We start from the raw sequence: 17339 nt of genomic DNA, 5'->3' as shown, positions 1-17339 counted from the left end.
ACGTCCTCTATTTCCCGGACATGTCCGGCTTTTCGGCACTCAAACCCCCGTCCGGGGGGAATTGCCAAAAAGCCGAACATGTCGGGGGAAATGGCGGCTCTGCTCCTCCCCGGCTCTGTTTAAGAGCCGGGCTGCCCGAGCGCTACCGGCTTCGGGCAGCCCCCATGCCTCCGGACCCTGCGCCGCCGGAGCCCGGGAGGGGAAGTGCCCTGCCGGGGGCGCAGGGTCCGGAGGCAAGGGGGCTGCCCAAAGCCCGAGCGCTACCGGCTTCACGGTTTGCCGGGCAGCCTCCAGACCCTGCGCCCCCGGCTGGGCGCTTCCCCTCCCGGGCTCCAGCTGCGCTGGGGAAGCGCCGGCCGGGGGGCGCAGGGTCTGGGGGCTGCCCGGCAAACCGTGAAGCCGGTAGCGCTGGGGCAGCCCTTTCCTCGTGGCTGGGAGTGGGAGGGAGGAGGGGGCGGGGCTGGGGGTGGAAAAATGGGCGGGGCTGGGGGGGTGGGGAAATGGGCGGGGCCAGGGCCCGTGGAGGGTCCTCTTTTTTTATTTGCTGGATATGGTAACCCTAACAAAGCATTGTTCTGAAACATTTTAAAAACTCTCTAAACCAGTGCTGGAATAGTTCATCTGTAACATATACAGAATAAATAAAGCTGTGCTGTAAAGTTTTTGGCCCCAATCCTGCAAATATTTATGCATATGCTTTGCTTGAAGCTTAAGAGTTGTCCCATTGGAGAGAAAGTGTAATACTTGCATGCATTGAAATTAAGCACACAAGTGGTTGTGGTCTTAAACCTGCATCTGCAATTATCCTTGGGCTGACTTGCGTAACTCACCGTTGGCTTTACTGCTTGCTGTGTTGTCAGTGATCCTGATTTTACTGAGAATATGTTTGTGATGTGTGGTGTTTTTCTCAAAACTCCAGTTCCGGGAAGGATGTGATCATGTGACAATCTTAGCTTAAAAAAAAAAGAATGGCAGTTTATAGCCCTCATGGCTGCAGAAACGATTAATCAGCTGAACTGTAAAACGCCTCGACGCCTAGGAGGCAAATAGAGACCACAATTATTGTTTTTAAAAATTGCGTAATTATGGGGGACCTGACATGATTTTTGAAGAGGTGGGTCTCACAATGTGCTCGACAGCAAATTCAGGCCACCCAAACTTTTATCTCAACTCAACCCCTCCTAGCCTCCACACGTACACCCAGCAGAGGGCTTGTAAAACAAAATGCACGGCTCCTCCTTGCGTGTCCTCCCCTTTGCCAGGGGAGATTAGCCAGACATGTGGGTGTATTTTAAATCAAGCCAGGGAGAGCTGGAATAATAACCCAGCTGCCGAGGCCACCTGCAAAACTCTGCCTCCTGCCTGAGTTTTTCTCCGACCCTTCGCTGCGGCTCAGTCGAGTCCCAGCAGCGGGAGGGGAGGAGGAGCCGAGGCCCCCGTGACGGCCCAGGCACAGCTGCAGAGGAAGAGCCGCACGGATCAATCTCCTCCTGCCCGCCCTTTCCGCGCCTCGTGACTGCGTCCCCCCGCCCCGGAGCGCTCCCCTGCAGCCGGGCTGGTAAGTGCGCCGGCGGCTCCACCGCCTCGGGCAGCCACGTGGCGAGCAGCCCGGGCAAGAGCTGCAGCCGCCGGCGGGGGAAGGAGGCCGGAACTTCGGCCTCTCGCTCTGGCTGCCCGCAGCTCCGGGGGGATGTAGCGCCCCCCGCCGCGCTCCTGCAAACCCGCCCAGGCTGCAGCCCTTGGGCAAGCGCTTGTGCCTCTGCCCCCCTTGCTGGCCCTGCCCCCCATTCCCTGGCAGGCCGCGCTGGGCGGGGACAGCTCGGGTTCAAAGGGGTGTCAAAGCCCTTGTTCCTGTGTGTGTGTCCCTCTCCCCCCCCCGCCCTGTTGCAGCTGGTGTGGTGGGTGGAGGGGCGCCTGGGGCACAAGTGGGCTTGGCAGGATGTGGTTTTACTGTTAATGTTGATGGATAATATCGATGTTTGTTTTAAAGCGTTTTCCCCTGATTTAGTGTTTCACAGTTATGCAAATTGATGAGCCTTCAGCATTTTAAAAACATTTGTATCAAGTTAAATTTTCACAGTTGTTGGAAATTAGGGGGAGGGGTCTGACAGTAATTGTTTAATGACCATAGACCAGGGGTTTTCAAACTGGGGGTCGGGACCCCTCAGGGGTCGTGAGATTATTACATGGGGGGGGGGTCACGAGCTGTCAGCCTCCACCCCAAACCCTGCTTTGCATCCAGTAATTATAATGGTGTTAAATATATAAAAAGTGTTTTTAATTTATAAGGGGGGGGGGGTCGCACTCAGAGGCTTGCTGTGTGAAAGGGGTCACCAGTACAAAAGTTTGAGAACTGCGATAGAAGTTGGGATTCAAAAAGTTAAACCTTTATAATTGCTAACACGCACATTGTCCACTTCCTGTGTGGAAATGAAGTAAATATCCTTCAATTAAACTCTGTTTTCAAGCAGCATTTTTCTGTAAATTCGCCCATCTGTAAATTTCTGTAATGGATGGAAATTTGTTGCTGGTTTGTGGGTGTGCAGGGAAATCGATTTTAGCTACATTTACTGATAAAAATCTGATCTTTCCAAGCCTAGGCAGTAACTATTAAAATGTTCAGATTAATGTGCAGGAGATAGAGAAGAGGGGAGTAAAGGATGAAGAATCCTCCCTATTAAAGTGGTTGGGGTGGGGTAGAGGCTTCATGCACTGTTAAACAATCAAGCTATATGTAGACTGCATACTATCTTATATTGATAGCCACTTTCATCCCTTAAAGGTCCTGGAATTTTGGCCTTAGATCATTGTTTGGCTTCAGTGATTTAATTCTAAGCAGGAACACTTTAAAAAAATTCAATATCACTGTTTGGATTTGTGTTTCTTGCTCACTTTAGCAATAAAGTTATATAGTCTGTTGTTCTCCAATCTTCTGTTAAATTAGGGTTACCATACGTCCGGATTTTCCCGGACATGTCCTGCTTTTTGGGCCTCAAATCCCCGTCCGGGAGGAAATCCCCAAAAGCCGGACATGTCCGGGAAAATAGGGAGGGAGGGGTCGTGGGGCTCGGTCCAGAGCTGCTGGGGCCGGGGGCCGGAGCCGGGCGGGAGGGGCCGGGGCCAGAGCCTCTTGGCCTGGACCGGCCGGCTGCCGGAGGGAGCCGCTCGGCCGGGGGGGCCGGACTGGGCCGCGCCCCGCCCCAGCCCCAGCTTACCTGCTGCCTCCCTGTTTCTGGCTTCCCGCGAACATTTGATTCGCGGGAAGCAGGGGAGGGGGAGAAGCAGGGGGGCGGAGCGTTCAGGGAGGGGGCAGAGTTGGGGCGGGGACTTTGGGGAAGGGGCGGAGTTGGGGCGGGGCCAGGGCCCCGTGGAGTGTCCTCCTTTTTTTAAATTAAAATATGGTAACCCTAGTTAAATGAAATCCCTGTCTACAAATTGTTTACCTTAGTGCTTACCTTAAGAAAATCAATTACACGCTTAAACAATAATAGAATACCATTTATTTAAATATTTTTGGATGTTTTCTACATTTTCAAATATATTGATTTCAGTTACAACACAGAATACAAAGTGTGCAGTGCTCACTTTATCTTTTTATTACACATATTTGCACTTTAAAAAACAAAAGAAATAGTATATTTCAATTCACCTAATACAAGTACTGTAGTGCAATCTCTATCATGAAAGTTGAACTTACAAATGTAGAATTATATACAAAAAATAACTGCATTCAAAAATAAACAATGTAAAACTTTAGAACCTACAAGTCCACTGAGTCCTACTTCAGCCAATCACTCAGAAAAACAAGTTTGGTTACAATTTGCAGGAGATAATGCTGCCCATGTCTTGTTTACAATGTCACCTGAAAGTGAGAACAGTCGTTCACATGGCACTGTTGTAGCCGGCATTGCAAGGTATGTACGTGCCAGATGCGCTAAAGATTCATATGTCCCTTCATGCTTCAACCACCATTCCAGAAGATATGCATCCATGCTGATGACGGGTTCTGCTCGATGACGATCCAAAGCAGAGCGGACTGACGCATGTTCATTTTTATTATCTGAGTCAGATGCCACCAGCAGAAGGTTGATTTTCTTTTTTGGTGATTCAGGTTCTGTAGTTTCCGCATCAGAGTGTTGCTTTTTTAAGACATCTGAAAGCATGCTCCACACTCATCCCTCTAAGATTTTGGAAGGCACTTCAGATTCTTAAACCTTAGGTTGAGTGCTTTATCTATCCTTAGAAATCTCACATTGGTACCTTCTTTGCGTTTTGTCAAATCTGCTCTGAAAGTGTTCTTAAAATGAACATGTGCTGGGTCTTCATTCGAGACTGCTATAACATGAAATATATGGCAGAATGTGGGTAAAACAGAACAGAAGCCCTACAGTTCTCTCCCAAGGAGTTCAGTCACAAATTTCATTAATGCATTATTTTTTTAACGAGCATCATCAGCATGGAAGCATGTCCTCTGGAATGGTGGCTGAAGCATGAAGGGGCATACGAATGTTTAGCACATCTGGCACGTAAATACCTTGCAACGCCGGCTACAAAAGTGCCATGCGAACGCCTGTTTTCACTTTCAGGTGATGTAAATAAGAAGCAGTCAGCAGTATCTCCTGTAAATGTAAACAAACTTGTTTGTCTTAGCAATTGGGCCAAGAAGAAGTAGGCCAGAGTAGACTTGTAGGCTCTAAAGTTTTACATTGTTTTGTTTTTGAGTGCAGTTATGTAACAAAAAAACTACATTTGTAAGTTACACTTTCACAATAAAGAGATTGCACTACAGTACTTGTATGGGGTGAATTGAAAGATACTATTTCTTTTGTTTATCATTTTTACAGTGCATATATTTGTAATAAAAATAATATAAAGTGAGCACTGTACACTTTGTATTCTGTGTTGTAATTGAAATTGATATATTTGAAAACGTAGAAAAACATCCAAAAATATTTAATAAATGTTAGTTGGTATTCTATTGTTTAACAGTGCCATTAATCAATTGCTTTTTTTAATCACAGTTAATTTTTTTGAGTTAATCGCGTGAGTTAACTGCTATTAATCGACAGACCTAGTTTACATTTAAAGTTTCCATTTAAAAACAGGTAAATGTGCCAAGAGGTTGGTGTGATTGGTATAGCTCTTAAAAGTACAGATACTTAAACTTGTTTACATTTGTGTTATTGATGTGTAGAAAAAGTCAGTAGTAGATTTTAACATTTTCAGCGTTTTTACTTCTCCCCAGTACACTATGTGCTACCTTTCAGCCTTTTTAAAGTGTTGCTGCAAACTTCCACCTGTTGAAGCAATGTGATGAATTGACTTTGTTTTTACATAATGACACACAAGCTTTTTGTCTACCTAGAAGAGCAAAATAAATGAGTTTCAACTGTACAGTTACTAGTCTGTAATGAAAGGTTCCTAGTGACAGTATAAACCAGGGTGGATAAAAATCAATGATTTATTTAATTTTTTTTTTAAATTGGATTTTTTTTTTATAAAATGCTTTAGATAGGTTTTGTCCTCAAAAAGATACGTTGTAGCTCAAAGATATCTCATCATGGAATAGGGATTATAAATTCTAATTCTATAGTATGAGACAATATATTCATGTAATGTTTAAGAAAAGTTTTGTAAATGAGTTCCAATAGTTCATGGATTAGGGACCCAATCTTATGGGGTTCCACAGGCTTCTGTATAGATTATTTAGGTTAATCTTTTTATCTACTCAATGGGACTCAGTGCTCAGTCTAGAAGATACCGTCAGAGATGCTTAGTTTTGCAGTTCTCAAACTGTGAATTTGTGTCTCCAGAGGTAACATGCTTGTTAACAGCAAAAATGTTTTTAAATAAATTAATATATAGAGGTGAGAAATAACAGACCTCAACTCTGTTGTTCCTCTGCAAATTTGTGTACACCGAGTCAATCCCTTACCTCTCTCTAGAAGTGCAAAGTTTCAAAAAGTTCAATGAATAGAAGATTGTTGGGGGCGGAATAGATCTGGACAAGGAGAAGAAGTCTGGAGATAAATGTGAGAAGCGAGGGACTTATGCTTGTTTTGTTAAAATATGATATGTTTGCTGTTGAAGAAAAAAAATCCAGAATACTTAACGTTGTTTTAGTTAAATAAAACAATTTAAATGTCTGTCTGGTGGTGGTCTCCTAATACAGTAGGGCAAGAAAATCCTCCAAATATTAACGATTAACTTGTTGAATGGGAGATAGTTCACCTCCCAATGACTTCATAAATATCTGCTTCAATTACCTTTGGTAAATGAAATACCCAAACAATCATTAGTTTTACAGCTATATCAGAAAATGAATCTGAAAAGTTTTCAAAATAAATCACTGTTTAAAAATGTATAGTGTGTACCTTCTAAAAGTGAAACCTACATCTATCTCTGAGTTGTGAAGAATATGTATAAAGGTTATAACAACCAACAAGAATGCACTTTTATGTAGAAATCTGTGATTAAATAGAGTCTTCCTGACTAGTGATTTAAATCAAATCCACCCTGGTATAAACCACAAAGCTTGACTGTTTTGCACAAGATCGAAGTGCAGCCTTACAATATATACTGTTACAGTGTATAATTCTGTAGGGGCAACAGAAAGGCCCTCGTCGTTTTGATAGATTTAATGCTTTGTTAAGGCTGACACCGATTTGATTCTTTCTAATGTAATTTTTTCTCTTTCCTATAAACTGAGTATTGCCAATGGCTAGCATTCACAAATCATAAGATTTTAAAAATATAATTGCATGTTGCTTGCCTTTGAGTCATAATTTTTTACCTTTAAGGGGAAGCTGCTAATCCTAAATTCTTATGTGATGATCTCAGGTTCAAAGTGCAACCTTTTATGTGGGGTGCTCCTGTTCTATCCCCCACCCTGACTAAACAGGACTGCCAGTTACCCTGTTCACATCTTCTTCCATGTTCCCTCGCAGTCTTCTACTCCCTACACTCACTTGTCCTTCTTATTTCCTTCCCTTTTCCTTGACAGTCCCCTATCCATCACATTGTACTGCACTCTTCTCAGCGTGTGCCTTATCTTCCCTGCCTTTTCCTGAACACCTGATTCTTCATCGTTTCCTGTCACGTTTTCTAACACATTCATCTTCCCTGCTGCCCCTACAGTGTCATTCCAGCACCTCCATGTTCTGGCCCTCTGAGGTCAGGCTGGCTTAATTTCTCCCACCCCCACTGGAAGCCATGGGAGGTGTTGGCCATCTTGCCAAGGTCAGTCTGTGACTTCAGTGCTGCTGACAAAAATTAGAAGCGGCGACCATTCTTCGGAAGGGCAAAACTGTGAGATTAAAGGCAGTAATCAGAAATAAATGAGGAGCTAGTATTGCCAGCCTGAGACAGCCAACAATCATAAATCAATCATCCAGTTCCCCCAAAAATGTGAAGCCAGTTGTAGGATTGGGGCCTGAGTGAGCAACAGCTACCTGCAGAGGTCTCGGAATCGCTAAGTGTTCGTGAGAGGAACTGAGGTGCATGGTGCATGTGAATGTTCTCCCTTGTCCTTATGGAATGATTTGGAGCAGGGGGGAGAATCTGAAAGGAGCTCTTCATGCAGTTCCCCTGCCCCAGGTTCTCATGTATTAAAGCGAGAGGGGCTGATCTGGGCATGTAACCCCTTTAGCTGATTTACTGTATTGTTTCTAGTGGCCTTACTTTCTTTATTAACTTAAACAGGAACATGTCCAAGAAAGGAGGGAAACAAACCGAAAAAGGAAGGAAAGTACATGTACCATGTAAACGAGCAAAGGTGGCAGCATCTTGCCCTTCTTCACCTATGAACTATGACAGCCCAGACAGTGTCTTTGAAAGTTTGATCTTTCCCATCGAACAAGAGAAGTTCTTTAAGGAGTACTGGGAACAAAAGCCACTGCTTATTCAGAGAGATGACCCTTCAGTGGCTGCTTACTACCAGTCTCTCTTTCAGTTAATGGATTTGAAGGAGCTGTCCAGCAAGGGTTTATATTATGGAAGAGATGTTAATATCTGCAGGTGCGTGAATGGAAAAAAGAAGGTTTTAAATAAAGATGGCAAAGTGAACTATATGCAGCTGAAGAGAGACTTTGATCAGAAAAAAGCAACAATACAGTTTCACCAGCCTCAGAGATTTAAGGTTAGATCTACTGTTGCCCATAGATTGTGGCTCATGTCCTGCTTATGTGTTTTTGTAAAATATAAATGCTGCATATTACCTAGTTGCTGTCTTATTTGCCTCAGTCAGGCTGGATGCATGGTGTATCACAATGTATCTTAATGAAATCAATGGGAAATTGGTTTAAGCTGCTGGCCAGCAGGCTGTCAACACCAACTACTTTATAAATGAACTATCTGAATTAAAACACTGTTTTATGCTTTGCTCTATGCACCATCCTTCCATGCTGTAGCAAGAGGCACATCTAAAAGCTGATCCAGGGTGTAAGAAGATTAGAACTCCTCCTGAAAAGTTTGTTTTGTTACCATCATTATAATTTAGGGAAAGATAAACACACAAACTTAATTATTACCCATCTTTATTTTCTTCTTAAAGGTCACCACCCACCCTTTCTTGTTATAGTTTCTGTGTGCAAGTGCAGGTTTTAATACCGGTTCTTTTGAGGCAAGGCAAGGTGTGAAATATTTCCAAAACACTCCACCTTCTTACAAACAAAACAGACTAGTATTGAATTACAGCATAGTTAGTAGCATGCTGTCCATTTTAGCAACTGCTCACTCTGCTCTCTCTTTTGCTTGTCTTTTTCTTACTTCTTAGTGTTCATTGTGCACTGATTTAATCAGTAACCCTGGGAAGGAGAGGATGGTTCCACATACAGTCTACAAAGGGATGAAATGTCAATACTCTGGGATGGGTATTAGGCACAATTATGTCAATATGTAGTTTAATTTTGTATTAGCCTCTTGGGAGGTATACCTGTTAAAATTGTGCCCCAAATGTAAGATCTTGCTTAGGCTATTTTTGATTTCACTGTATTCTTGGGGCGCAGTGTCATATTTGACATTTGAAGATGGAGTGGATACTGCAGTCTAGAGCGTTAGTTGAATGCACATAAATTGATAGCACTCCTTTGCCTCCTTGTATAAGTGTAGCCGGCAGACATCTTCTGTTTCATGCTATTTATTGATTCTGGACCCAGATATGAGTGTAATTCCTTAAGCATGTCATGCCCGTCAGATGTGGGTGACGGCAGCGTATTTTAGAACTCGTTCATTCAATTAATAAGGGTTTAAAAGGAACTAGAGCAGTCATGGGAGGAACCTGCTTTGAGAACATAAGGCAATAATAAAAGCACAGTTTGGATAACTGTAATGCCAAACAACTAAACTCAGCAATGTTGAAACATTCCATGTTTGGATTGTTTATTGGCATGTTGTGTGGTTGGCATTAAGATTTGGCTTTACAATATGAGTTAGAGAAATTTCAAGTGTGCATTGTATGTCTTTTCCCCCCCCCAAACGGAAGGGGTGTTTTGGTGGAGGTATAGTGTAGCGTAACTAACCCTGGTGGGGAGTTATCATTAGGGTTTGAAACTTTAGACCATCAGTGCTAAAAGCATGAGATTTTATTAGTTGAACTAAAATGCTTGGGGTTAAAATTTTCACAAACACTTAAGGCATTTAGGGGCCCACGTCCTATTGACTGTAATCATGGGTTAAAAATCCCCTAACTGCAAGAAGAGCTGGTTGGGGGGGGGGGGGGAATGATTTTTTTTTTTTTTTTTAATGAAAAATATTTTTGTTGCTGTTTTGAAACATCTTGACCTGCTCTAAAACTGATTGAAAAATGGGATTAATTTATTGTGTGAAAACTTTCACAAAACATTCTTTTTTCTGGTTGAACAATCAAAATGCAGAAAAGTTTGACGGGCTCTAGCTGGAAATTGTAAAAGACTCAAACCTGTCCTATGAATTAGCCACAAGGACCCACATTCTCCTAGTGTGGGTTATATTTAGGATAACTAGATAAGCGTGTGTATCTGTATGTGTTTAGGGAGATAAGGCTGGCTTGAGTCTTTGCTTGTTTATAAAGGATTTGGAGGAAAGTGTGCGTGTGTGTGTTGCGCACACACAGTGGTTTGACATGAAAGAATCTTTAACTGTAAACCAACAGGTTTTGGCAGTGGCAGTATAATAATTAGTATTCAACATATTTCACAGAGTAACACAGTTCTTTTTCATTTCGGACATATTTAAAAGTATCTTCCAACATGTGTCTCTGCAAGTCTGATTTAAAAGCTAAAATACATTTTTGGGGCCTAAATAAGAGGGTAATTCCATAACACTGAAGAATAGACACTAGAAGTTCTAACCCCAAATATCTTTAAATTATATTTGGGGGCATACCACTAAATATCCAGATGTTGATGCTAGGAAAGGTGGGAGTAGGTTGGGGGGGGGGGGGGGAACAATGGTCTGAGATTCTAGCCCAGTGTCATTAGAACGGAGTGAATAATGGAAGAACTTATGTTGTTTTCTAAATGCGATTTGATTGTGTTGTATTTGGTATCTTTAGTAACAGGGCTGGGACCTTTTACGCTCTCTGTATGATCCTACGCTGTACAATAGAGACACTATGTATATTGATTTCATTAAGATATTATTCACAGATTGACTCTGGCTTCTTTTTCCCTCCCCTTAACCCCATTGTTTTTAGACTCTGTAGAAATGTAGAAATAATAAAGAAGGGAAGGTTATTTCTACACCTTCTACCTATTCTCCATAGTAGTCAGGGCAGCATATCACCCCCGGATTGGCAGCTGGCTTGCTAGTTACCTTCACAGCTGATTTTGTCTGCTGTTCCCCACAGCATTCAGCATGGACATGTTCTAGTGAGGCAACTGGCATCCCTCTCTAGTAGGACCCCAAACTTGTGTTGTTTGGCAAACTGCCTTTACAATTTCTCCTATCACTTAAGTGCCTCTGTGTCTGAAATCTGTGTGGACTGATACCATAGTTAGAGCAATGCATCAAACATTAATTTAAAAAAACAAACGCCACATTTGCTTTTAGCAATGACGTTTATTTGTGATATTTTCACTTGCTTTCTTTAAAGGATGAGTTGTGGAGGATCCAGGAGAAGCTGGAATGCTACTTTGGCTCTTTGGTTGGCTCCAATGTTTACATTACTCCTCCAGGGTCCCAGGGTCTGCCTCCTCACTACGATGATGTTGAGGTGAGAGAACAAGCTTGCAATCTGTAAAGTTACAAGCAGCTTTTTCAAGTATGTTCACTTTATGGAAGTCATTAAATTGATCCATTTAATAGAGACAGGTTTATGCCCTCTCTAGGTATAGATTTGGTCAAAGTAACCTATAAGGATTCTTTCATTTTAAAGAAAAGGTATTGAGTAATTTGATGGTAATATCCTGTTAAATGTGCTTTCCAGAACTGTTGTGTGGGATTTTCAGTTGATGCCGACTAGCTTCCCAGCAGCCTTTATCTTTCAGTGTAGAAGTGTTACAGCGGCAGTGGTGGTGGTGATTTTTAAAAGTGACAATGTCAGGTCAGAAAAATCAATTAAAACTTCCAAACCTACCTTTGTTACCAATAACACATCAAGGGCTTGATCCTGAGAGAGCCTGCTGACTTCAGGGGGAGTTGTAGGTGCCTAGCATTTTTGGGGGTCAGACCCTCCAATTATTAAAAGTGTAAAAACTTGGAAATCTTCTTTTCTTTGCAATTCCTTCAGCTTGCACAATAGAAATAGACTGGTCACACTCTGGTACTTGTTTAGTAGCACAGCACTACGATGACTAGTTTGTAAATGCTGCCAGGGAAGACTTAAATCTAGACGTGTCTTTATTTTACTTTTAAAAATAACAAAAACATTTATTACATTTTATAAAACTTATTAAAATACCAAAACCTGAAGTTGGGAACTTATGCTGCCCGACTCTCTCTTCTTTTTGCTGTCATGTTTTAAAAATAAAGCAAATATTTTCTAGTTGGTTTTAGAAATATTACAAATAAAAAGCATAAATGTCTCATCATGAATTAGAGGTTGTTTTTATTTTATTTTTAATTTCACTTCAGATAAATGCCTCTAGCAGTTTTGTTTGTTAAAGGAATTTTAGCTACACACAAACATACTCTTCAGCTACCTAGCATGTGCAGAGTGTACCTGTCAGCTCTCTGCAAAGGCTTCTGATAGAATTCAGTGTCCCATTTGGAACTGTTCCGCAACTAGGTATTTCACATGCCCTGTGTTCTTATGTGACTGGCAGAGAACAATTTTTGAACTTTATAGAGCTCTGGGTGTCACCAGTAAGGCCATCACTTTGACTTTTTTTTGGTCTTTGCTACCTCTCTCTCTCTCTCACTTGGTCCCCTGGGTATTTTCAGAGTTCAAAACTTGAGCAGCTGGAGGTTTGAGGTGCAGCATAGCTTTTTGATACATTTTGTTTTGTGGCCCTTTGCAGGTGTTTATTCTTCAACTGGAAGGAGAGAAACACTGGCGTCTCTACAAACCTACTGTGCATTTAGCTCGAGAGTATAATGTTGAATCAGAGGATCGGATTGGGAATCCAATACATGAATTCATACTAAAGGTACTGGTATTTGCTGCACATGGCTTTCTTGGCTTTAGCTGTGAAATATATAGTGTAATAACTTTATTTTTTGATACATTGTTTAAGAAGAATGCCCTGAATGTGTTTATAAAAATGACATTCAGAGCACTGGAAACCGTCTGGCGTATAGGGCAGTCAGGTATCCTATAGGCAAATTGGAGAATCAGTATTTGGTCCTATGAATGCATTAAACAACACTCCATATTTGCATACCCAGTGTCCTGGTTGGATGTTTGGTGCCTTTCATTTCCTATGTTCTTTTTCTTTCTGGATGGTCTGTTGTCGTGGTTTCTGTTGCTTTGTGAAATGTCTCTAACAAGCATACACAGACCTCTGTCATTCTCGCCTAAAGATTAAAACCCTTACTAAACAAGATTCTTCCTTTGCATTCCTACCTGTCCTTTACAGACAGTCCAGTGTGGAGACCAGTGAGAGGTTACACCATGCCAGAGGCCCTAGTCATTGTTTCCAGGAACAATAGTGGATATCTGGTGACATTTTGGTGCCAGTTTAGGTTTAAATTTTCAGTTGCAGCCTGTATCTGTGGAACTTGGTTGTCTTCATCAGGGAACTGTAAGGCCTGGTTTGCTACCTGTATCCAACACAGAGCTCAGCTCCATGGGAGTTAACCAGTAGCTAATTCAGTTAAATTATCCACCTTTTCCTACTGGGGAGCCCTTCCCCAGCTATCTAGTTGGGATCCCGCCTCCCTTTAGCAAGAAGGGAAAGGCAGCTGTGGCCATAACCCTTTGGCATGTGTTTGCAACCCCCCCTGAGGGTTGTGACCCCCTACGTTGAGAACCCATGGTGGTCCTAATTATTTCGCAGTCCTTAATTTATAGCAACTTAATGTTGATAATGCACTTATGTATGAACCAGTTTTCCCTTAAAGACTTGGGCCGAAATCCTGCTTTGCCTTACTCATATGAGTAGTCTGTTGAAGTCAGTGGGTCTATCAAGTGAATAAGGCAAGCAGAATTTGGCCCTTAAAGTGTAGGTCAGCTCTGACGAGTGACTCTGTAAACTGACTTCTCTGTTCCCCTTTTGTGTATTGTTGAGCACCTAGTAACTTTATTCCCTAATCATCAAAATGATAGTCTAGAGAAAGGTAGATCAGGTAGGACAAATGATTAGCTATTGTTCCTCGTAATGTAAGGTCATGGATATGACCCCTGCAATTTGTCACATAAGGTTTCTTACCATGCCTCAGGAAACCCAGGATTTAGAAAAGCAAGATAGTTCAAAGTTATTAATAACGAATCATTCTGTAAAGAAGTAATAAACCAATGTTAGCATTCGATTACAATCTCTTCTGTTGTAACTCTCCTGCGGGGAGCTGCTAACGGGGCTAACCCCTTCCGGAGAGTTAGGGTACGTCTATACTACCTGCCGGATTGGCAGGTAGTGTTCAATGTATCGGTGATTGATTTATCGCGTCTCATCTGGACGCGATAAATCGATCCACTAATCGACGCTCGTACTCCACCTCGGCAGGAGGAGTAAGCGGAGTCGACGGGGGAGCCGCGGCAGTCGACTCGCCGCTGTGAGGATGGTTAGGTAAGTCGAACTAAGATACTTGGACTTCAGCTACATGAATAGCGTAGCTGAAGTTGCGTATCTTAGTTCGAACCCCCCCCACTATTGTAGCCCAGGCCTTAGATGCACTCCTTGTAGGAGGTGTTCCTCTCTAGGTGAGCTGGAACATAAGTTCTTCTTCGAGTGATTGCTCCTGTGTATTCCACAGTAGGTGTGCGTGCTCGCCACGTGCACCGGTGCCGGAAGTTTTTCCCTTAGCAGCATCCGTAGTGGGGGAGCACCGCTGCGACCCCTGGAGTGGCGCCGACATATCGCGCTCTAAAGGGGGCTGCGTGCTCCCCCCACCCTCAGTTCCTTCTTGCCGCCAGTGAAGGTAGTCGGAACTTGTGCTCCAGCTTTGCTGCAGCAATTCTAGCCTTAGTGGTATCCAGCTTCTCTCACTTGTTGAACTCTTTCTCTGTTCGTGCTGGGCTCGGGGCATGCCCTGTGGCCCAGGCTTCAAGTCGTGCGACTCTTGTCGCAATCCTATGCCCAGAAGCGATCCACATACTCAGTGTCTTCGCTGTCTGGGCGAGGCTCACATTAGTGAGAAGTGTAAAATTTGCTGCTCCTTCAAGCCCCGAACGAAGAGGGAGCGTGAGATCCGACTCCGAGCTCTCCTAATGGAGTCGGGGTTGACCCCGGCACCGGCGCATCGAGCTGACCCCGTGCCGGGCACCTCGTCCTCGGTGCGCAGCAAAGCGCCCCAGGCGCGCCGTCCTGATTCCGCGCCCGGTACTGCATCGTCGGTGCGCAGCGACGCCCCGTCGATGAGCCGGCACCGCTCCCCTTCTAAGAAGCAAGGGAAGACTCAGCGGCGCCGGGAGAAAAATCGGGGTTAGGCTAGACCCGCGTTGGGCAGCCCACGATCCCCATCGGCACCGAGACCTCTGACTCGGGTGGAGCGGAGTAGTCCGGTGCCGTCCACGCGTGCCTCGCCAGAGGTGAGAATGCCTTCGACGCCGGAGGCAGCTCAGGCCGCGTGCGACATCATGACGCTTCCGGTACCGGGAGCGCCGCTTCAGTCGGGCCCCCGATCCTATGGGAAGCCTTCGCTCAGTGCCCATCGACCCTCTCCGGACATCTCTGAGGTCGACATACCGTCCCGAGTTGAAGGGCTGAGCCGCGGACCCCGGCGCGCCTCCACGCCGCGAGCAGGATCGTCTGCGAGCGAGCTTTCCACCTCCACTCCGGGAGACCGTAGGGGAGGCACTAAGAGATGGCGCTGCTCCTCTTCGAGCCTTGACCGCAGGGACAGGTCTCGTCGTCGTCGGCACCGCCGTTCCTGCTCCGGCACCCGCCGTGGAAGGTGCTACGCCCGGAGCTCGTCACGGGAATCCCAGGCACCGAGGCGTCGTAGTCTTGGGCGCCGGAGGCATTACGGAAACCGCACCTCAGACTCCTACCTGTCCACCTCCAGGGCCCAGAGCCGTCATGTACGGGACCGCTCCAGCCGTTCGCACGGCACAGTCCGCTCGTCCCGGACTTCGGCTTCGGCACGCAGCCGCCCCTCGTCGAGCCGTTCGGTGCCGCAAGACCAGCCGGCCCTCCCGGGCCACCTCGCGTCCCAAGGCCAGGCCGTTCCCTGGCAGGGACAGTGGTGCCAGTGGGCACCGTGGCCCCAGGCACCGGCACCGCCGGGACCCCGCTCCGTGGCGGGAGCGTCCCAGGCCCAGCCGATGTCGCCGCCTCGGCACCGCGATGAGGCAGTGGGCACCGACCCTCCGGCACTGACTCGGGCCCCGGGTCAGGACGTCGAGCGTGCGGTACAGCCGGGTGCAGACGACACCGCGGCACCGACCTCCTCGACTCCGTGGCGCCACCACCTCCGGTGTCTCAGGAGGATTTCAAGGCCCACCAGGAGCTACTCAGGAGGGTGGCATCAAACCTCCAGCTCCAGGCCGAGGAAATGGAGGAGCCGTCGGACACATTGTTTAATGTCCTGACCTCCTCGACGCCGGGACGTGTGGCCCTCCCGCTCCATCAGGGGGTGGCCAACATTACTACTGGCCTCTGGCAAACCCCGGCATCTCTCTGTCCGATCTCCAAAAAGGCTGAACGGAAGTACTTTGTGCCCACAAAGGGACACGAGTACTTATACTCCCACCCAACACCGAACTCTCTGGTGGTGGAATCGGTGAACCACCGTGAGAGGCACGGCCAACCCGCTCCTACCCCTAAGGACAAAGACGCTCGCAGGCTGGATTCCGTTGGGAGAAAAGTTTATTAGTCTGTGAGCTTTCAGCTCAGAGTGGCCAACCACCAGGCACTCTTGAGCAGATATGATTTTAACCTGTGGGGGTCCCTTGCCAAGTTTGAGCCCTCTCTCCTCGAGAAGGACAGGAAGGAGTTTCGGGCCCTTGTGGATGAGGGGGCGGCGGCGGCTAAAGCTGCGCTCCAGGCGGCCTCCGATGTGGCAGACATGGCCGCTCGTTCGATGGCCGCGGCGATCTCCATGAGAAGGGCGTCCTGGCTTTCGCTCTCTGGACTATCGGCTGAGTCCCAGTCGATCATGCAGGACCTGCCGTTCGATGGTCGGGCCCTGTTTGCAGATCAAACAGACACGCGTCTGCATGGGATGAAAGACTCCCTTATTACCCTGCAGACGCTGGGCCTGTACGTCCCGCCGGCCAAGGACAAGCCCAGGCCTCACACCTCCGCTCCACAGGCTCGGGGTAGATATGAGCCCCCGCCTAAGAAGCAGCGGGAGCAGAAGCGCTGGTCACAACGCCAATCCCGCTCGGCCCCTCGCCCGGGGCCCTCTAAGGCCAGGAGGCCAGGGAAGCGGCGTTTTTGAATGCTTGCGGGGGGTCACCGGGCCTGTTGCCAGGTTAACCCCCCCCCCCAGTTAATAAAGTTCAGGTTTGTAAATCATTTACCTGCCTTCTATTTGCAATGGTCCCATATTACTACGGACCGCTGGGTCCTCAACACTGTCTCCCTGGGGTGCAGTTTGTGTCGTCCCCTCCCAATTGCCCTCCGGCCACGGAGTCGGCGGAGGACCCAGAACATGCGCTCCTCCTGGGTTAGGAAGGTACAGCACTTCCTCTCCCTGGGAGCCGTGGAGAGGGTACCTTGGGAATTCCGGGGCAAAGGGTTCTATTCCAGGTATTTCCTCATCCCGAAGGCGAAGGGCGGGCTTCGGCCCATCCTCGACCTGCGGAAGCTCAACCAGTT

General features: G+C 46.1%; 1 protein-coding gene across 2 annotated transcripts in view; it reads left to right on the top strand.

Annotated features, from left to right (window-relative positions):
- The first annotated feature begins 1430 nt into the window (after positions 1-1430).
- The window catches only part of RIOX2 (ribosomal oxygenase 2), a 31148-nt gene continuing 15239 nt past the window's right edge, over positions 1431-17339 (top strand). For both annotated transcript variants that reach the window (XM_065416475.1, XM_065416467.1), the window contains exons 1-4: positions 1431-1558; positions 7702-8137; positions 11072-11191; positions 12438-12566. In XM_065416475.1, the coding sequence (XP_065272547.1) occupies positions 7706-8137; positions 11072-11191; positions 12438-12566 (681 nt within the window). In that variant the 5' untranslated portion in view covers positions 1431-1558; positions 7702-7705. The remainder of the gene's footprint in view (positions 1559-7701; positions 8138-11071; positions 11192-12437; positions 12567-17339) is intronic.

Source organism: Emys orbicularis, chromosome 1 (genome assembly GCF_028017835.1).
Source record: "Emys orbicularis isolate rEmyOrb1 chromosome 1, rEmyOrb1.hap1, whole genome shotgun sequence".
NCBI classification, from domain to species: domain Eukaryota; kingdom Metazoa; phylum Chordata; order Testudines; family Emydidae; genus Emys; species Emys orbicularis.
Note: the sequence above shows the minus strand (reverse complement) of the source record. Positions and strands in the feature narration are given on the sequence as shown.